This window comes from Patagioenas fasciata, chromosome 2 (assembly GCF_037038585.1).
Source record: "Patagioenas fasciata isolate bPatFas1 chromosome 2, bPatFas1.hap1, whole genome shotgun sequence".
NCBI lineage: Eukaryota > Metazoa > Chordata > Aves > Columbiformes > Columbidae > Patagioenas > Patagioenas fasciata.
Genome location: NC_092521.1, coordinates 102,041,433 through 102,063,453, shown reverse-complemented (window position 1 = coordinate 102,063,453; position 22,021 = coordinate 102,041,433). Strand labels below are relative to the sequence as shown.

Sequence of the window (22,021 nt, the reverse complement as noted above, 5' to 3'; positions counted from 1 at the left end):
GTTTCGCTTCACTCAGTTCACAGAATGTTTCCTGTAACTGATGAGCAACAGCTCACTGATGAGACACAAAGCCAATATCCCAAGCACCAAGACACAGGAAAGTTATGGGTATGTCTTCTGGCAAGCTCTAGGATGTTATTGAGTTGCCCAAGGTATTCTGTGATTTAGAGAGAGTCTTGCACTAAGATCTGGAAGAGTTAATATACCCCAAAAATAGCTCCTTGCTCAAAAATTGCTCCTTGCTCCTGTAGTTAGAATGGTTTTGGCACTGGAGCTAGCTCAAGTATTTCTGGACTTAACGGAATTGGCCAAGTCTAGACATGCCTAAGAGATCAGGTTAAACTGACTGAAATCTTCATTATTAGCAAGTTGCAATCTATAAGAAGAAATGGATATTTGGTGTACAATTATTGATTACTTTTCAGTTCAGTTTCCACTAGTTGAGTTAGAGCTCCAAACCCATTTCTTTGGTTTTGTGCTTAGTGACCAGAGCTCAAAGCAAGAATTTTAAAGAGCGAAAAGGCAGAAATGTAACACCCAGCTTCACTACAGGATTAGTCTCTCAAATAGCACTGACTTTGAAATTCTGATTCTGGGTTGTTGAGGGCCATTTTGTCCTGGTCAAAGGCCTGCATTTGAGCTTCCTTCTGACAAATGCCCCTCCCTGTAGATGCATCACTCTCTTTGATGAACATTAGTAGAGTTCACTACTTGTAACACTGTATCTCTGAGTAACTCCAGGCTTACCAACTTCAATGGTTTTGAAGGTGGTGTTAATTACTTGGCCTTCAAATCAACAGTGATCTTAGCACCTACACACTCCGTAACCTAATTGCATAATATCCTCAGCTATTGGACCCAAAGCCTTTGAAGCTCAAGGTCCTGAAAGACAGAGAAATAGACAGCACCTAAGCAACATTTCCTCCAGGGATTTTTTTCTTTTTGAATATTTTCAAACAATTAAAGAGTTTTTCAGTTTAATTATTGCTGCAGACTGTTCATTCTGCTGTTGTTTTCATTTTGTTAAATGGATTTTTCTGTCAAAACTGTTCCTCTTCCCTGCTGGAACAGGTTTTGCTCTTAGAACATGAAGGCACTGACGTGGCATGGTAATAGTTATGCTAGAGTAGATGAAAGATATATGGGTGAAATCACCAAATGTTTTGGTGTATATGCCAAGGGAAATAATGCTTTCCTACAAGTATTTCAGATGGGAAAGCTTACAGTTTGCCTCCCATTAGATGTGTGGTCAAGCTTGGTCAGCCAAATATTTGCACGAAGTAAATGCGATATGGAAAAGAGGAAGCTGCATGAATTAAAGTGTCCACTCAAGCATTTCACAGGTTTTTTTCTCCTCTCATGTTTCATTGTCTCTGGCAAAGATTAGAATCAATCAGTTGCTGCTTTAAGGTACAAATGTCAGTATGAGAAATTCAGTTCTGTTTCCTGTAAGCTGTGTGAGCAAAAGCTACCTTGTTGTACGGCAGGTAATTCAAGTGCAGTATTTTAGCTCCAGGAGAACTTATTAAAAGTTCTGGAAAATGATATGTTGACGAAACATTTGAGGGGCATGTGGATGGAGCAGATGCGTTGGGGAAGCATGTGGGTTTTTGGTTTGACTCAGTTGCACTTTGGAGCTCAGGGTTTGGACTCTGTTTTGACGTGATGTGATGTGATGTGATGGGGAGACGGGTGACCTGAGTCTTGGCAGAGCTCCATTTGGTAAAAGATCTTACATTCTCAGAGATCTTTCCATTGCTCTTTCCATTGCCAGTAGCAGTCACAGTTTGGGGGGCAACAGGCCAAAAAGGGGTCATGTTTCACACTGGTAATCATACTGTAGCTCACATAATAAATAAGCAAGTGGCAAAATTCCCTTTCCCCCTCTAGTCAGATGGACAGATACTACATAATTTCGTCTTTAGCTGTCTGTTTATCCAAGTTTGGCACACACCTTCCAGTTGGCAGTGAGTAGTTGCACGCTGACTCATGCGCAGTGAGGTTAAAAATTCTGGAAACTAGATAAACTGGAAACTTCAAAGGCATACAAGTTGGGAGCACGGAGTTCATGTGACGGTCACTTGAACCTATTTCCTAGAGATGTATTGATAGCTGAAGGGGTTTCTGGCCACTGCCCAGAAATAGATACCCTTGGGCAAATAGTGTCATCAAATGGTAGAGTCATTTGATGGTGGAATCCTTTCACGCGCATGCAGGAGCAGTGATGTGGCTTGTAGGAAATGCCAGCATGTTTCAGTTTTTCCTGGCTGTTTAGTCTAGGGAATGGTGAAGACAGAGCGGGACAGCAACCATATGCATGAGATGGTATCAGTGGCAGCAAGCCTCATCCAGGGTGTTGCTCTCACAGTGAAGAATGAGATCAATCAATCACAGACGCTTACTGCGGACAACAGAGAAATAAGGAATAACCATATGGTCTCTAGTTAAAAGTCACTTGTCTGAGTAATCCTGTAAATTTTTAATTATTATAGAAACTGTGACTGAATGCTTGACGTCTATTCTTTCATGTCTTTGCCAGACTAAGTGTCTTCAAGCAACTGTATCTGTGCAATCAAAGCTATGTCTCTGGGCTTTTATAACTAGCACAAGGTTTCAGATAGTTTTTACTGTTACTGTTCCAGTAGGACCCTCTGTCCAAACATGAAGGAATTCACAGCCCTTACCAGAAAGCTGAGAGTCTAATGAAGCAATCAGTGCCTAAAGACAGTAGAGGAATGGAGTGTGGTGGGTTGGCCTTGGCCGGCTTCCAGGTACCCACCAAGCCGTTCTCTCACTTCCTCTCCTCAAAAGAACGCAAGGGAGAAAATAAGATGAAAAAGCTAATGGGTCAAGATAAAGGTAGGGAGATTGCTTGCCAGTTACCGTCACAGGCAAAACAGACTCCACTTGGGGAAAATAATCTATTGCCAATTAAGAATAGCCTAGGATAGTGAGAAACAAAGGCAAAACTGAAAACCACCTTTACCCCCTTCTCCCTTCGCAAGCTCAACTTCAGTCCTTCATTTCCAACTTCTACCTCCTCCCCCTGAGTGGCACAGGGGGGTGGGGAATAGGGGCTGCAGTCAGTCCACAATGTCTCCGCTCTCCTCGCACTGTTCCTCTGCTGCAGCCTGGGTCCCTCCCATGGGATACAGTCCTTCATTAATTAACTGCTGCAGTTAATTAATGAGGTTCAGTCCTTTGGGAACAGACTACTCCAGTGTGGGTACCCCATGGCCACAGTTCCTGACAGAAAACCTGCTTCAGTGTGGGCTCCTCTTTACAGGCTGCAGCTCCTGGCAGGAGCCTGCTTCAAGAGTGCTGGCTTTGCATGGGCTGCAGGGTGAGTGTCTGCTCTGGTGTGGTTGTGTCCATGGACTGCAGAGGGAAAACCTGCCTCACCATGGTCTTCACCATGGGCTGCAGGGGAATCTCTGCTCAGGGGCCTGGAACACCTCCTGCCCCTCCTTCTTCACTGACCTGGATGTCTGCAGAGTTGTCCCTCTCACATATTCTCACTCCTCTCTCTCTAATAGTGGCTGTACAGCATTTTTTTACCCCTTCTTCAGTATTAGGTACCACCAGCTTTGCTGATGGGCTCAGCTTTGGCCAGTGGTGGGTCCATCTTGGAGCTGGCTGGAGCTAACTGTCTGACATGTCTGACTATCTGCCATCTTCTCAAAGAGGCCACCTCTGCAGCCCCACCGCTACCAGAACCTCGCCACATAAACCAATACAAGGGGATACCTCCATAGTACTTAGTTTTTGGAGGGATTGTCTACATCTTACGGAAAAACACAAGTCATTGTCTTCTGTTGCTTCTGTGACATCACTAAAAGTTGGTTTATATCTCAGGTGGGCATCACAGGAAAACTGAAGAGAGCTGAGGGAAGAGGAGCACATTCCTTGTACAGCTCTTGAGGGAGTAAGATTACACCTTCAAGAGCAATGTGGAAGAAAGTACAGTGATGTTTAAGAGAGGAATAGAGAGGTATGACTTTTCCAAGGTGTGCCTTGGAAACCTGATGCCAAGGCAGATAATCAGAGGAGAGGAGAGGAGCAGGGACCTCTAAGATTGAGCCCAGCCTTCTTGGACAAGAGAAACAAGAAAAGAGACATGAGGGGCAATGAGATGGAAAAACTAACAATGCCATTCAAAAGTTTATGTTTAGACTCTGCTAAAAAGTTATGACGGGCTGCCATAAGGCAATGTATCTTGAAGATGAGATGTGGCCGTAAAATGAAGAGTTTGTGTCTTAAAAAATAATGAAGAAGCATTTGGATGAAACATCTTAAGATGAGAAAGAAGTAGGAGTACAGGTGGTGGTGTTGGCATAAAGCACAGAAGTAGAGGAAAATAACTGTTCATGGAAGGAAAATTTGGAACTTGGTTTAAACTGGCTGTGAGGTTTGTTACTGCGATAGTTTCTGAGAAAATATGAGACAGATCAGACTGAAGAAGATGGACCAGGAATATTTTACTCAGTTTCAGCTGCAAAATCACAGGTTCAGCCTACTAGAAGTTCTCTGAGGAAAGTACAATAAAATTGTGAAGGCAAGGAGGTGACACAGACGTAACCAAAGTCAGGGTGAAGTATTTTGATGTCTGCTTGTGGGTGGCTGTGCTGGGTGTGTTCGGTTTGACCTGACTGCTCTAGAGAGATTTTGCAGGGATTTCAACCTGCAGTTTTACTTGGAAGTTGAGTGTCTTAGACCTGGAATTAGTGAGTGCTATTAAATAAATCCCTCAGACCAACAGCAATTTGAATAGGGGGAGGTGCCAGAGAGCATAAATTGCATAACCAGCTTCCACTCTGCTGAAAATAGGATCTGGCAGGTCATTCCAATGGTTTTGGCTCAAAATGACCTCTGATCCATCAGTTGTCAGCACAGTGACTCCTTTAAATTACCTCGACTAAAATTGCTGTTCATTTGCAAACACTTGAAGTCAGAATAATTAAGTCTGATAGGCATACTGTGGTAAAAGCAGCTAAAGAGGCTCACTGTTTAATCAAAGTGAGTCCCTCAGCTTTTGGCTTGCCTAGATGAGCAACCAGAGAGAAAGCACATGCCTGGCACAGATACCCAAGTACTGAAAGATACAGTTTGTAGTGGATGTTTGTCACCTGGTTGCTGTGTGACTTTTTTATTGTTATTTTTCTTTCTTTTTTACCTTAAATTAACTTGAGAGCATCATATGCATGACAGACACACCTAAGTCTACATAATAACCAGCTCAATATTGCAAAAATGTATAACTAGAGGAATGGACAAAATCCATATGCTCCAAAAACGCTTGTGAGAAGACACAAACAAATATAGCAGCTTTGATGTGGAAATACAAATAGGTCAGTTATGCATGAACCCTGCTGCGCATGGACTGATGCATGCCAGAAGACATGCCAGGGATGGGAAGTAAAGCTATGGGGGAAGTCTCTGTAGCAGGACAGTAGGCTGTGAGGAGGGCAGAGAAGAACAGCTGGGGTTTTTCTGGCAAGGAAGAGGGAAATAAAGTAGGTGAAAATCAGACCCACTGTGTGGTCTCATAGCAAAAGTAGTGGAAGAGCACAAGGGAGATCAAGGTTGCTGGAGAGGCAGATGGGGATGAGGTGCCAGGCAGCAAGAAGGCCACAGCACCAGCAGGAGTGGCAGCAGGAAGCGGAGCTGCTCTGCAGGTGACTCTGGACACACACATGACTGGGAGGCATCTTCCTCCTCACAGAGCCTTAGGAAACAGCAGATCTCAGGAAAGGGAAGTGCCACTGAAGCAGTCAAAAGAAAGGTCCTGGCTGCTTACATTGCAGATACTTACTCTCCACTCTCTCTGCGTTTCTGAATGTTTTCTTGCTCTCTTTCTGCCCCATCTTCCCTATCTGTCCCATGGCAGACTGCTTGGCTGGTGTTGGTTCATCCTTATAGCCTGTCCCTTGAAAAAGTCCAGTGTGTAAACACAGACAGAGACTCCCACCCATGCTGATGTCCAGCTGGGAAACGTTCACTGCCAGATGCCTGTAAGACCAGCCTAGAAAAGTGCCCTGGCGCCTTGTGGCATCCCCAGATCTGAGAGGCTGCTGTCCCTGGAACAAAATCCACTAGTACACCCACACCAATGCATATCCCACCAGCTGGTAAGACAGGGCCAGTGGGTCATGCCCAGGGCTGGCGTGGGGAGTGCTCTACAAGCAACAGAGCTGGCTGCCTCTTCACCTCTCTCATTGCCAGCCCCGGCACAGACCTCACCCAGCCTGCCCCACACCTGGAAGCTGAGAGCATCTCTGCACAAAACTGGATGACTCTTAAGTCTGAATGACAAGACTTCGCCTAAGTCTTCATCCTCTTCTGTGGCTGGAAACCCATATTTTCCTTCTGACCTGTTCACTGATCAGTCGTCTCAGCGCCATAAGTGTGCTTCCCAGGGAAAAGGGGTTGGAGTGCAAATTGAAAACTTGCAAATCCTTTGCTCCCAAAGGATTTGAATATGCATTAACAGGACCGAATAGGAAGGTAGACAACCTTTGCAGAACACCTCAAAATTATACTGTATAATCATTCTGCATTGCATCTGTGCCCTGCCTGTTGTGGACATGTTAAAGTAATCTGGGATGTAATATAGGCATTATTGTTTAGGGTAATCTCACAGCACATTAATCAAGTAGTGGATTCCTTTGGGAGGGCAGAGCCAGTTTCAACATCTTAGTTGCAATATATGAATGTAAATACAGATTTACAGTCCAGCCAGTGCCGTCAAACTCTATTGAGCCGCAGAGTATGAAATGTACACGGTGTAGAGGCAGTGAAATCCTAGATAATGTCTATTTTTCTCATATCTCAAGTAAACACAGGACTGCTAAAGAATATAGACTGTTTTAACCTCCCGTAGTAAAGCGAAAGAACTTAAATATATCTGAATGCTCCCATTATGCCTGTTTCATAGAGGCAAGGTTTAAGTGGTTGCCAGATGTTATACCTTCCTGGGTTTCCAGGCTTGGGGCTTTTTTGGTACTATATATTCTTCCCTCATCTCTGGCATCCATCGATCTATAATGGAAGTCACACTGATGATTTGCCTGTTGAGAGCCTGCAAACTGCTGGCAATATGATTGCAGTTTCCTGGGGTATGAAGGTCCACCCAACCATAGAGACCTTGGGGTATCTGTCCTCATGGGCAGCAAGGAGGGGAAGATGGTAGAAAAATTTCTTTGGAAAGTCTTTACAGCTCTTTGTTTTGCTCTTCCATAAAGAAAAAGCCTCATGTTGTGTTTTGCTGGGCTCTATGTGTGAATAACTGATGCCACTAGATTTACACCACTATTTTTTAGCACTGTTTCTGTGTTAAAACAGGCCTCTACAGTGCCTTTTTATGTGGAAAACTTGTAGCTGGGTGTGGTGGGGAAGCCGTTCAGTGACTCATACTGCAGGGAATTCCCTGATGAATTAGAGTATTTTTACTTCTGGACTTGTGCGCAGTTTCCTTTACCACTGGAGCGAGGGGCTGATAAGAGCAGACTACAAAGGCCCATTCACCGTTCAGCCACCGCATGTTAAAACAGGGTATTTATGCTTTGCAAAGCTGAAAATCCACCCCACATAGCTCAGTTTGCCGTGTTTTTGTTATTAGCCATCCCAGGTACTCCAAGTGTCACAGCATTGAAAAAAAAAAAAAGGCTGAAGCAGCCGGTGGTGAAGTGCTCCCAAAGCAGGGATGGCTATAAATAACAGCGATCGGTCTGTAAATGTCAGACTTCCTGACAAAACGCAGTGTCTTCAGCTGGCAACAGTGCTGATGGCCACCTGTCAGTCGAGCGCTGAGCCCCAGCGCTGTCAGAGAGCCCGTGCGAAACGGAACAGGAGGTCTTGGGAGGAGGAGGGATCCGAGGGTCCCTCCAGCCATCAGCACGGGTCCTTGGCTTGGCCACGGCTGCTGGCACTGGGGGAGCAGGGCACTCCGCTGGATACTCTGTAGGGCTTTTGGCACTCCAATTCTGTGCGTGGATGTTTTGGTTTTATTTGCCTTTTATAAAAATCCCAAAAAATAAACCGAATCCAATATAATACCTTGACACAACTTTTTAGCTGTATAAAGAGATGTCTTTCTGTTCAAAATACTGCAATATAAATCTTAAAAATGCCAAAACAAAGCCAGGCATTTGGTTTGGAGAAGATACTTCTTATTACTTGGTGAAAGTAAATAGCAAAATGAAAGGGAATTAAATGAGACCTTTGGAAAAGCCGTTTTCTCCTTTCTTTTCCTCCCTGCCTCCTCCTCTCCTTCCTCTCCTTCCTCTCCTGTCCCCACCTTCCCCCCACTCCCGGTATAACAACTGTCCATTTGGGTACGGTAATTCCAGAGAGTAAACTTTAACGGGAATGCCTGAAATGTGTCTGCTTCAGCTTTGTGTTATGTCTGTAATTTGAATTATTTGCATTTTGGAAAGGTATAAATTGCTCTGGTGTACTTTGGTTGGCTGGCGGCCAGGAGGGAGTTGCCTCGGCCCGGGACCAGGCGGGCTGCTGCAGATGTGGCAGGCGTACAATGGAAACTTTTGTGGTCGAGCAGCCCTCGCTCCTCCAGCACACGCTGACGGGAGGCAGCATCCTGCCTGCTTGCCAGGGCCCCTGGTCCATAGGCACAGGGGGCAAAAGCATTTTCTCTGGTGCAGGCAGATTGTCTTGATGCCTCAGGCTCCCAGAGACTCTTTGGAGCCATTATTCCTTTCTCTCTGTCTTTTTTTTTTTTTTAATTTATTTATTTTAAATTTCAGCTGAACTGTGTAAACCTGCAAAACATGTTTACTGTAAGAGGTTGACGTAGTGGTCTAAGGTTTCCCTCCTGGAGCTGGTCCCAGTCCGTGGGCGTTGAGATTTCCCTCTTGGTTCACCAGACGTAATATGAGGAATTGTCTTTTTTTTTTTTTTTTCTGTCTCTGCTTCATAACAACTTTTCCTCCCTGTGTTTTTGTTAAGTGAAATGTCACTAGCTGTTAATGAGTTGTCTGTTCCCTACTTCTTCCCTCTCTTCCCCTTCCCCTCAGTCACTGAGCAGTGAAGGTCTGGACAGTCTCAAGGGAATTTCTTGGAGTGAAACCTGTATTGTTCTTATTAGCTTCTAAAGACAAACCACGGCTCTGGATTTTTATTTTCCTAATAGTTTAGATTACAGCACTTAAAATATTTCTGAACAAACTCTCTTTGTCATCATAAAAATTTCAAAAGTGCATAAAGGCAGAGCTGCGTGAGGTAATTGAAAGATTAGCTAGACATGGAGTAGTTTTGAATTTTGCTAAAGTATCGACAGGAAATAAAAAACAGAAACCTGAATCAAATAATTCGTCTTGCAAAGCAGAAATTAAACATAGCAAAAAACCTGAACTTCTGGTAATCCGTTTACAAAGGCAAATTGAACACATGTTAACTACTAGTCTGGACGTCTGTAGATTTAAAAAAATATACCAACAAACCCCTTACAAAGCAGAAGTTCCTAGACTTTGCAAAATGTGTGATAGTGTTGTGTTACAACTGATTGAATTAACTGGGACAGTGGCGGGGGGGGTGGAAGAGAGGGTTACAGGGGCTCTATAGGGATGGGGTGGGAGATAAAGGAGGCTGCTCTCAGACAAGGGATGTGTCCTGGCTGGCTGAATTTCAGTCAGGATTTTTCTACTGACAGCTTGGGGGAAGCATCTGTTGAATAAATTGTGATCACCAGTCCTCCTGAGAAGTCTGCTCCATCGCTGGCGCTCTCAAAAGGCATCATCAAGGAGACTCGAACCTGGTCTGGCTGCTCCTTCTTTCCCCACAGCTGAACGTGGCAGCACCAATTGAAGGGATTCCTTTTTCCAGTGTCACAATTCAAAATGTAGGAAGAAACTAAGGGTAGATCTGCTAATTGTTTCCTACAGAAAGACCTGCCAAATCCACTGTGCTATTTGTGCTGCAGCTTTCACATTGCCCTTCTTTCCATATGTTAAATAGAAGGGGGTTTTGGACGCTAAAACAATTGCCAGGGCTAGTCCCTCAGCAGCATTCCTTTCACAGTAGGACAGCTGTACACAAAAATATTATTTACAGACATTTGTAATAAATCAGGCAGTTCGAAATGCGTCACCTCCATCCTGGCCATGAAAGCGAAGAGAGAAGAGAAAATGCATTCACTGTTTTACCTTGCCGAGAGCTGTTTTTCTAAGGCAGTCCCACATCTATGTGATGAAGTTCAAAATAGCTAATATTTGCATTTGCATGTCCCGATGCTGCAATAAATATACAAAGAAGATGACATGAAGTCTCATTTTCCCTTTCAATCCAGTGACATCTGACAGTGGTGGGACTCATGAAGCTACATGTGTCCCCACTGTCCTACTTAGACAGCAGTCTGCTTGTGGCCTTTAGTACACATTTGTGTTTTTCTAGGCCTGCAGAATGGAAACCTTATGTTTTGTATGATTTTTCTAATTTCCTTGCTGTTGAGTTTTGAAGCCTCAAGGAAGGAGAAAAAAACTGTTATTGACCAGTGACTCCTGTATCAGTGAGGCACAGAAAAAATGACCAGACAAAACTGATTTCTTGTAAAAGACAGGTCTCCAGAAAATGTGAAAACTGTGTCTTAAATCTGTGTTACTTGAAACAGAAATACAGTAAATTTGGAGGAACCAAGACACCACTAGAAGCAGCTCCAGAACATTGTAGGTGGAGCCACTGTAGCTGAGCTAAACCAAGTTTAAAATGGAGTCAAAAGCTATACTTACCAGCCTATACCCTTGCCTTTTGTTCCAATCAGCAGAATTATGACAAGCCAGACTAGGAGTATGTTAAAATCAAATACTGCACGGCTGAGGAGCTTCCTTAAAACTACTTGTTTTGTTTTGTTTAATATTAGTGTTGAATATGACTTATTGCAGAGGTAATAACCAAATGGTCTCACAGGTAGCAGTATTTTTGCCTGAAAGTTTAGGGAACTGAAGTGTAGAGCAATTGCATAATTTGTCCAAACTAGTAGCAGAATAATCTCATGGTGGCTTTCCCCCATCATATTATCATCATGCGCTCTGGATTGTGGCTCCCCCCTTCAAAAACGCTAAGTGAGCTCCCATCCCAGGTTACCCAGATGGCCTTCGGTTGGGCAATGCATGGGCAGTGCATTTTGAGAGCTGATTTTCATATATGAGGTGCCCCTTCAAAGAGATCTTTTTTCAAAAGTCACTCTTTTGTAGGCTTGGGAGGAGAAAAAAAGACAGAACGAGATATCTTTTTCTTTTGTCTTTTAGATGGTCACCATGTGTGGGAAATGGAAGCCAAAACCGACAAAGAAATGTGCAAGCCAGTAAGTCTGCCTTAAATATTTTAACATCAAGATGAAAAATATATGTTGCCTTCTCCAGCACTGTTACTAAAGAGGGATTTCCAAGGCTTTGGCGCTGTTTCTCCCCACTGAAAGAGAACAAATACTTAGGCCTCCCCTCCTGGAAATCTTTCTTTAATGGGAGCGTGAGGTAAAAAGCCGTTGTTGGAAGCTATCCCAAAAGTAGGAGAGACCATTTGGAAAATATTTTTTCATTGTCCTGGATGGGCCAGCCTGTCTGCTCATCTTCTGTCTTGCTGGGTCAGTTCTTCCCCCTGCTCCCAAAGCAATTTCTGATCATTTTCCTTGGCTTTTGTCTGCTTTCGACAGAAGAAATGTGAGTCCCCTCATAGGAGTTCAGCCCCACAGTTGGAGAAGTGTGGCTCCCTCAGCCATGGCTGTAAGTGAAAAATGTGGCTGCCATTCCACCTCTGCAGCTATATGCAGCAGTTTGTTATAGCTGCAGACCTGCTGGAGACATGGAGGCAAACAATTTAAAGACCTCAAATGAAAGCAGGCCAAATGCTACGATGAGCATTCCCTTTTAGTCTTTCAAAGAGTGCTGAAAGAGGTTTTGATGGTCATAGCAGATTTCACTGTGCATTTGTGTAAGCTGATGCCCTAGCAGCTAAGTTGTTCCTTAGCCCCGTGCTTGGGCATTTGGTTTCTGACAGTGAAAGATCATCTACATGCTCTCTAGCCCTACTTTCTGTAGCGGTAGATGTTCTTGCAAGATCTCACATCCACAGAAACTAGCATGCTTAAAGCTTCCTGAGTCATAATATGAAAAAAGTTTCACTGTGGAAAATGGAGATATTTTAATAATCATATGCCTGTCCTAATTCTGAAAGGAAGTTGTGTTAGGGTGAGATATACTGGGGATGACCTGACAACCAAGCAGTTGTGCTTTCTCCTGCTGAGTTAGAGACCACAATTGACTTGTCTCAGATTCTTGTCAGAGGCAGGAGGTGCAGAGCCTTGTACCTATGTGGTATTATATTTGCTGTCCAAATGGGAAAGGTAAAGGCTAGAGATTTTGTAAAGATGAGAACTATGCTAAAATCTTGTTTCCCTACCTCTAGAGTCCTTGACACAGAGGACACTTTGGGTGGTGGGAGGCCATCCCTGCCCATGAAGCCCACCAGTTCCCCTGCAGAGAGTGTGTTCCTCCTTGTGAGCCTGGATACCTCCTTCCCAGGGTTAATATCTGAATACTATTGTACAGCTTGACTGCCTGAGTTGTGCCTTGACTCTCTGATTCATTGCTTTTGCAGAATTCGTTGGTGGTTGAGATACCACCTTTCCGCAATCAGAGAATTACCAGCCCTGTTCAGGTCAACTTCTATGTCTGCAATGGAAAGAGAAAGAGAAGCCAGTACCAGTTTTTCACCTATCTTCCTGCTAATGGTAACAAAATATATTCCTTATCTCTGCTAGTAAAAATGAGACATAATGATGGTTACTTAGATATATGGCCCTGATAATTCTTTAGTAACCTAATTTGGATCTATACCTGGTGCTATCAAATGAGAGAATCAAACCATGATAGCTGCCTTTCTCTCTGTTTCCCACACAAGAGAACTTCTCTGCAGATTATTTTATTTTGTTGTGGTGTCAGAGACCTGTTGGAACAAGGACTTTTTCTGCTTTGGGGACCTGAAGACCCCCAGCACAAACTCACACTGAGTTCTCTGCTAAGTTGCTGTCATCCCTCAGTGTGACTTCATGGCCCCAGAAGGTACATTGCATTTGAATAATACTTCTGAGTTCACACCACAGCATTGTGAGCATACTGGGCTCTGAGCTAGAAGTGGTGTGGGGATTCTCCTTCCAGTCATCCTGCACCTCACTATCTCATGCAGGGTGAAAATAGCACTCGAGGCTGATGCTGCTCTTGGGCCACAAGGAAAAGCACGGTATGGATGGAGATCAAAGTGCTCCATACAAAATGCTTCATGTGTAGGAAATGTTCAGAAACACATGTGCCACTTTATTTTGGAAACTTACATTGGTGGCTGTGAAGTGACAATGAGGAGTACTCCCAGTAGCTGAATTCCAAGCAGGAATGTATGAAGATTTTAATAGCAAGTAATTTTAGATTTATTTTTTTTTTAGATTTGAAATGGCCCTTTTTCTGAGAACACTTTTTGGGGGGGGGAAAGTAGGAAAGAAAGGTGGTTGTTTTGTTGCTGTTGTTTTGGAAGGAAGAGGACTTAGAAAAATGATGAGATTCATGCTCTTTTGTAGACTTTCCAAGTGAAAACAGTCCTTCTGAGGGAGTCTCCCACAAAGCTATACTTGAGTCATGTCACATGGCTTGGAGAGACTTGGCAACTTTTTGCAGGTGAAATCCCATAAAATATGTATTTGGAATTTCACCTGGTTAGCTTGCATGCACTCCAGACTTTCATCAGGACTTCAATTTAAAATAGAAGTACAAGAAACTTGACAAGGGCAACTGACTGCTTATTGCGTATGTGCTGCATAGCTATGCTTCACTGAATCAGCCTACTTATGCAAACTTCATGCCCAGTGGGTATGTATGTCTGTATGTTTAAAGACTGTTCATCTCTGAAATTAGAAAGAAAAAAGTTGTTATTCTCTTGCACAACACTTTTCAGCAACAAAAATCTGTTGCAAAGGCCTACAGATATTGCCTTGCCACCCGTTATCCTGATATATATTTCAAATACATTCCTGTTGTTAACTGTTGTTTATTGTGCAGCATGTTTTGTATCCAGCCTTTACATAGGTAATTTTTTACCATTTTATTCTAAACCATGGGAATAGTATTTACTGCTGCAGAGTTGGTTTATCTAACCACTGTTCTGAGTTTGAAACATTTGATGTTTCATTTGATGTGAAGTGATGAGAATAACTACCTAGTGACAGGCAAGAGAGAACCAGCCTAGGTTGTATTCTGCAAAGACATATTTAATTATGGTCACTGTTAAAAACATTGGGAATCTTGTTTAGTCTGCTTTACTGATAGTTGAAAACCATCATATGTTCTTAGCAAACTCTCTCGTAACAGTGGTAAGAGTGACTGTGCTGCTGAAATCATCAGAATTAATAGTATAGTATGTTTTTATCACGCCTGTGTTGTAGTGGTGTTTTGCCCTTGTGTTGCTGGTGGTTGCTTCCATCATGCCTTTCAAAGATAGGTATGATCACCTTGACTACATAGTCAGAAACCACATACAATGACTGAATCAGTCATTTATGCTGCTATATTTCATTTTAGAATGTTTTCCTTTATTTGATTTCAGTCACAACATTATTTTAATGTTTCAAGAAATTGTAGAAAACTAAAGTTTAGCTCATGAAGAAAAGAATATTTGAGTCAACAACCACTGTGTGATCAGTGTAAAAAAAATGTAAGGGAGTTAAGCACTATTCTAATCCAGGTAACACTTTGTCCCTTGTTTAAACAAATCTTATGAACATAGAAGGTGTAGGTTTTTGATAAGCAAATGTCAGAGTGATCATCAAGTGTTAAGATGTGGTTTTACACAAATCAGATCGTATCCTGTAAACTTCTTCTGTGCTTTAGGACTAGTCGAAACGTTAACATTTCTGTGCCTACTGTAATTTTGCAGGTATTTCTGCATGAGGGATCTTTTAAAAGCTGCGTGATGCACATTAGGCCTGTATTTTACAGCTCAACTGGACTGTGCCAAAGCAAAATACTGTATATGGACTAAACCTAAATATTGTGTGGCCGTGAAACTGGGGTGGGTATGGGCACATGCAGACAATGCAGCCAGCAGGAGAGCCGTGGGCTTGCTGTGCGGCTCCTACCTTGACTGCAGAACAATAGGGTTTTCTTTTACTGTAGCTCCTGTTTCTCCTCATTCCCCAGAGGAAAACAGCCAGTGGATCCAGGGGCACGTGGTTTCATTCATCTCACCTCCCGTGGATGGTCCTGTAGCATCTCCGTGGAGTACAGCTCTGTGACATGCAGCTAGCACAAACTGCTCTCTCCAGCAGAATGTTACGGTTTCACCACCATAAGGCTTCTCCCATGCTGTGGAGATATGGCACGATTGTACTTTTCCCTTGCGTAGGTTCAAGTGTTTTGCAGAGCAGGGACTTACTTGGTGAAGATTCCTGCCTCAGAAGTAAAAAAAATGCTGTAAAAATGAAAATCTTGCTCCTCTGTAGATGAAGAGTTTAAATAACAAAGCAAGCAAGCAACCAACCAAGCAAACAAACAAAAATAAAAAAGACAAAACAAAAACAAACAAAAAAACTAAACAGAAAGTAGATGCTTCACAAATGAGAACCAAGGTCTGGAAAACAGACTTGCTTCAATCTTTGGCTTGGGACAGACCATAAACCTAAGTATTTGTAATCCACTTTTAATTGAAATTTTGAATTACTGTTCTGGTGAGTTTGAGTAATCCCCAAATCCTGTACTAGCCTATACTGTACAGAAATGAACGTAATGTTATTTTTTTACTATTGCTTCAATATTGTGCATCGCTGAGCAATTGCATATCAGTTGCGTATCGGAACTTGCAGGCTATAGGCTCTTGAGACTCCTCCCCAGACATGCCTGGCACAGAAATTTAAGTAGTTTCCATACCATTCTGGCACAGGTGAATTCCCACAGCTCATATGGTAAGTACTAATACATTTTGCATTGCCACATCCCCTCAGAATGTGAGGAGGAAGACGCAGTACCAGACACTGCAGTCAGGAGTCTGAGTGGACACAATGAGCGGACATCTGGATATTTGGCTTTTAAAGTCCTTCCACTGCTGCAGCTCTGTGCAGGGATGCTCTGCAGCTCCATTATGTACAGCAGAACATTCTGGAAAACCGTTGGTGAATCCTGCATTTGTGAACCCTACCCTCTGGAAAAATGCTTAGTTTTTGTTTATGATTGCATATCATTTTGCTCCTATGAATTTATCATACCATTGGCCCCTGTATGCATTTCAAACAGGAGGGACAGTCTTTTGAAATCACTAGATGTAAGCAGTAGCATTTGAGGTAGAAACCAATCTGGAGAGGCTGAAGAAGCGCACAAGCAACCAGACATGCATGCTGTGGTTCCAAATCGTGTGCTTTCATCTGCTAAGAAAGCTGAAGGAGTTCTCCAGCTCAGAAGACTTTAAACAACACACTGAATGATAAGGGTTAGATCTCTGTTTATTCAGATTTCTTTTAAGTAGGTACATCAAAATAGAGGAAATGTGTTCAAGAACTTATTTTTTTCAGATAGGAGTAGATGCTCTCTATGATTTCTGTTATCTAATGAACATTGACATCAAGAATGGTGAACACAAAAGTTTTTTCTTTTAGTTCTATTTAGACAAGTAGTGATACTTGATAAGCAAAGACAGGGTAGTTTGCCTAGGGAATTTTTAAAAAGATGGAAAAAGGAAAGTTGATGTTTTTCTTTTGATGAAATGAAAAGTACACTTGTGCAAAGAGTTGATGATAAAGTATTTCCGGTTTCTGTTTCTGTCAGGCTTCTTAATTGTTAAAGCATTATTAAAGAAATGTTTCACTGCTTCTAGCATTTATTAAAATGGTGTTGATATGCTGGGCAATTTTTATTTTGAGAAGTGTTTCGCCACCTGTAGGGCTGCATTTCCAACTGCACAGCCTTCATTTGTAAAGCTAGATTTTCTGCAGTTTTTTTGCCTCCCTACCTTTGCAAGCCCCAGGGTGCTGAGCTCCTTGGAAAACTGGCCATGTAGACAAGGGGCTTGATGGGGACAGAGATCCATTGAATCTGTGGGTACAGGAGCTGTGTTGAAAGCCTGCCCACGGTTGCTAGGTGTGCCTTAGTATTGCTGCTAACAGCCTGGCAGTGCGAAAGTGAAGCTCTTGGTGCACCTCTGAAAAGGCTGCGCAGTGCCCACCGCACATTGCTGTCAGCATCCTCCTGACTTCCTGCCTCAGCTCTAAAATTATCTCCCGCCTGCCCCACAGATTAGTACAATCAGCAGTTTTCTAGTGATTGCGTTGAGCAGCTGTGCCTCTGTTTCACCTCGGCTCTTCCACCCACAACTCACTTTCTAAGTTACAAGGAGACATTGGCCACCTGAGCAGAAAACAATAAAATGAGGGTGCAAAGTGTTGCCGCTCTAACATGACACAGAGCACAGCTTTCGCTGAACTTCTCCTGACACCTCTCACCTCTTGAGTTATTTGTTGAATTTGTTGAATTTTCATGCACGAGGCTGGCAAAATTATTAGCCTAGCCGTGTTTGTAAAACGTAAGTAGTTTGGGGGCAGTTGGGGAAGTGGGGCCAAATTCAGTGCCTGGGTTGTGAAATGCTCCTAATCTGTAGCATATGCAACGTGACCGCGGTATTGCCACAGTGGGCAGCACCTTGCAGCTGGCCTGTGGAGCCAGAGGAGAGGGCATGGAAGTCCGTAGGAATGTGTTATGCCCAAGCCCACCTTAGGTCAGTGTGAGGGGACTGAGTGCAGTTGAGCCAGGCTTGAAACCTTGAAGACCTGCTGGACATGTTTCCATCCAGCCCCGGGAGCAGCCAGGCTGCTGCAAAGCCTGCACAGATCAAGGAAAGGCAACAGGAGGGATGGGGTGGGGGGAAGGTTGTCCCGGGGGAATTTTATTTTAGGTGAAAATATGAATCACATTGCACATTTTTATATGATGCGCTGTTACAGTTTATTTCATTTTGGCTGCTAGGTGGTTGATTGTTACTTTTGACATTTAACAAAGTGACAAAAAGCAGGCAGGATTCTGTCGGAGTCCTGTTTCCATTTAAGAGGATCACAAAATTCATCATTGCCGGGCGCATCAGCTCCTCTGCTCCCTTCCAGCAGCCGCGCGAGGTCTACAGTTGAGCAGAGGAGACATGCATTACTCTCACCAGTGTTACACCTTTGGGTGGTTTTGCTCCCAGTTGCTGGGTCCCCAGTAGAACTGCCCAGGCTTCATGCAGGTGACATCCTGTTTTGGCTGTCTGACCTACAGATGCAGTCATCTTGATCTTTAGAAGCAAATCTCTGCCTCACTGTGCAGTGAGTGCTCCATCTTCATCTGGAAGGCCAAGAAGGAGCATTACCTGTGAGATGTCCCTGTGACAGGCAGGGGTGGACGAGCACGTAGAAGTGCCTGGCTATGTCTGACCAGCAGGCTCCATGGTAGCAGCAATGATCACCCATAATAGTTAACTTCCAGTGCATAAAATTGTCTTTTGGCAGTACCTCACTTTTGAAATATGCCATTTCAGATGACAAAACCCAGCCTGAAGTTTCTATCACCAAACCCCTCTTCATGAGCACTTCAAGAACTCCTTCCCTTACTTCCCAGTGATTTGACATTCATACATTAATAAGCGTGAGCTTTAGGATCTTCCAATTAGCTTAAAAGCCAAAAGGTAAAACTTGTGTGAGGGAGAACAGGGTTTAGAATTACGTGGGCTGGATTACAGGAGATGCTTATTTTTGTTCTCTTTGAATGACTGATCACCATAATTAATCTAGCTCAGTGGCTGATCCTGAAGGGGACATGGTATTGGTGGCTGCTGGAGGTGAAACGCACAGGCAAGGTTGTGTTTTGCTGGCTGTGGGAGGGACTGCATCAATCTCTGAAGACAAAGACCGTGTCAGAGCAGAGATGCTGAGGTCAGCAGGGTCCAAACCCCTCTCTGGACAAGGTGGATTTAGCGGGAGGACTAGCACAGTAAAGATGCCCTCCCGACAGCCTGTCCCTGCAGAGTTTTCTGCAGAACTGCCAGGGATGAGGAACCTTGGACTTCCTTCTGCTGCCTTTCAGGACCCTTGCCCACAGTCCCCACTTTCCTTTTCTCCTCTTGTCAGGAGAGCAGGAGTAATCATAGAATCGTAGAATGTCCTGTGTTAGAAGGAATCCACAAGGATCATCAAGTCCAACTCCCGTCCCTGCATAGGACAAGCCCACAATTCACACCGTGTGTCTGAGGGCATTGTCCAGTCTCTTCTTGAACACTGTCAGGCTTGGGGCCGTGCCACCTCCCTGGGGAGCCTGTTCCAGTGCTCCGCCACCCTCTGGGGGAAGAACCTTTTCCAAATGTCCAACCTAAACCTCCCATGGCACATCTTCCTGCCCTTCCTCGTGTTCTGTCACTGGTCACCAGAAAGAAGAGATCAGCGCCTGTCCCTCCTGCTCCCCTTGTGAGGAAGCTGTAGCCACCAGGAGATCTCCCCTTAGTCTCCTCTTCTCCAAACTGAACAGACCAAGTGACTTTAACCACTCCTCATATGGCTTCCTCTCCAGACCCTTCACCAATGAGTAATGTCAGTGCTGGTAGTGTAATGTTGTGCCACGTTGTCAAAAAAAGACCTCAACTCAGTGAATTTTAACATGTCTGACAGAAATTACATGGAAGGCCTTGGCCATTGCAGCCTGGGTGTTGTGCACAGTTGAACCTCCTGCTCAAGACAGCAGTGGGGATAGATGCTACGCTGTGGGAACAGCAGTAGAGCAGCCCAAGCGGGTGTACCACAGGACTTGATTTATTGTTTGCAATATCATAGAATTTAATAAGGTGTTATGATGGAAAATGAATCGGGTCTTTTTAAGAGTTTTCCCCTTTTCTCTTGAAAGAAAGCTAGTGCGTATGTCCGGTACTAACACAACCCCAATGCCCTCCACCTGTTTTCTGCTCCTCCCCACGTGGTTTAACGGTGTGTGCACCAAGCTACCATATATAATCCTGTCTCATAAATATGGGTTGAAAAACCTAATAGCTTAACAGCTGTTAAAAAGCATTTAGTAAATGAGTTAGCTGGAAAACACTTTCTAATCAGATAATGGCACTGTCCGAGATTATAGGCCGAGATGTATGTGCAAGGCTTCCATCTACCTGGAGGCTGTTCTTGTGTAAAACTCTACATATGCATCAGATCCCATAAAAATATATAAACATAAAGCCAAAGTGGGCAGGCAGGCATGTGTTAGAGGTAGCCCTCTCAATGAGCAGTACCAGTGTATTAGCACGAGAGGGTGAGTTCAGATACTTGTGTAGATAAAAGCTGCAATCGTACATGTGATGCCTACAGCTTCTGGATACTGTGAGACTCCCTTTGTTTCTGAGTCACTGTGCTCTGGTTTAATTAACTAAAAGCCAAGGCTCGACAGCACCTTGACTTTTAAAAAACATTTCGGTTGAATTGGTGCCTAGGGAGAAATATCCATTTAATGGACAGCACCTGCAAAGGCCCCTGTAGTGACTGTCTCAGGAGATCCATGGGGTTGAGTGCCCGTCCCTCGTCACTGAGATTACCACTGCTGCACATGCATTGGCAGGGCGCTTCAGAAAGTTTTGCTCTCTGCTCTTGTGTTACAAAACAAAATTACAAAATTATTAAAAATTACAAAATTATAGTTTCTGAGGGCAATCAGCCTATTGCGTCTCTCCAACATCAGACTGCTACAGAGTCAGAATGAGGGGTGAGGTTCTTACTCTGCTTAAGCCTGTGGGATCCAAGTGGTGCTGCCACAACAGCCAGGATTTTGTCTTTTCATGAATCCAGAGTGGCTAACCTGCACACAGAAATGTGTCCACATCCCTAACTGTATCTCTGGTCGGGCAGCAGCAAAGCAGTGGCAGCAGCTGGGGTGACCTGTGCAGTGTCTTCTGAAGGAACATCTGGTTGGTGGTGAAGAAGGTGTGCTACCTGGCTCAAAGCTGACTGACGGGGGAGTATTTGGAAGGCACAAACAGCATTTCAGAGCCCAGTTCAGTAATGGAGATTGGGCCACCTCACTCCCCAAAGTCTCATCCCAAATTCTGAACAATTATGAGACATTTAGTTCAGAAGTTGAAGAAACATGTGTATACACATGAAAAAACAGTAGTGTTTTGATTTTCATATGCTAACCAAAATCTGTGTGCTGGTGCCAGGGAACTACATCATAGTCTGCACTGTGAAAGGTGGCTATTTTGTTTGATAGGTTCATTCAAACTAAGGGCAAAATAAATACAGTGCCATAAATGTCTGCATTGATAATAATATGTGGAAATGTGGAATTGTTAGTTTAATGTTAATCAGGATAAACATCTGTTTAATTTATAAGATAATATTTTCTCAGTTCACATATTTTAATAGCACTCGCCCAAAAAAGTTTAAAAACCCATCTGGATTGCTAAAGTGTAAAAGCAAACAGACTTGTTAGAATTGTCAAAAAATACATATAATTTATATTTAAGCACTTTCTGACTCCCTTTACTGAACACGCATGATTTATTATTTTTCTTCAGTGTTTGATATATTAACTTTTTACCTGCTAGAAAGGCTTTTCATTTAAACATGGGCTTGCCGAACTGGCTGAAGCATTTCTCCCAGATTCAGACCCACACAGAAGGACCATTGTCTTCTACCCGGTGCCTCGGTATGATGTCATAACCCTGGTCTCTCTGAGTAAGAAGCTTTGATTTATAGCCAGGGCTGCTGCCAATGTGTGGTTCTCAGAACTTCGCATTAAATTAGATGATATAAAGACAGGAATCCAGAGTAAGAGGGCATGGTTGAACCACTGAAAACACATTAGCACAGATTAAGTTGCTTATCAGACTAATTTAGAACTATGAGCTCTGTCATATTTTAATATTCAAAATCGAGGAATATTTAAAATAATCTGTTGGCTGACCTAACGCATTGTGAAGTAACAAGCATTTAGAAATTTACCATACGAGCGAAACCTGCATTCATTTT

General features: G+C 43.5%; 1 protein-coding gene across 6 annotated transcripts in view; it reads left to right on the top strand.

Annotated features, from left to right (window-relative positions):
• NFATC1 (nuclear factor of activated T cells 1) overlaps nt 1–22,021 on the top strand; it is a 115,593-nt gene that overhangs the window by 55,920 nt on the left and 37,652 nt on the right. For all 6 annotated transcript variants that reach the window (XM_065831980.2, XM_071804646.1, XM_071804645.1 and 3 more), the window contains exons 7-8: nt 11,262–11,317; nt 12,610–12,742. In XM_065831980.2, the coding sequence (XP_065688052.1) occupies nt 11,262–11,317; nt 12,610–12,742 (189 nt within the window). The remainder of the gene's footprint in view (nt 1–11,261; nt 11,318–12,609; nt 12,743–22,021) is intronic.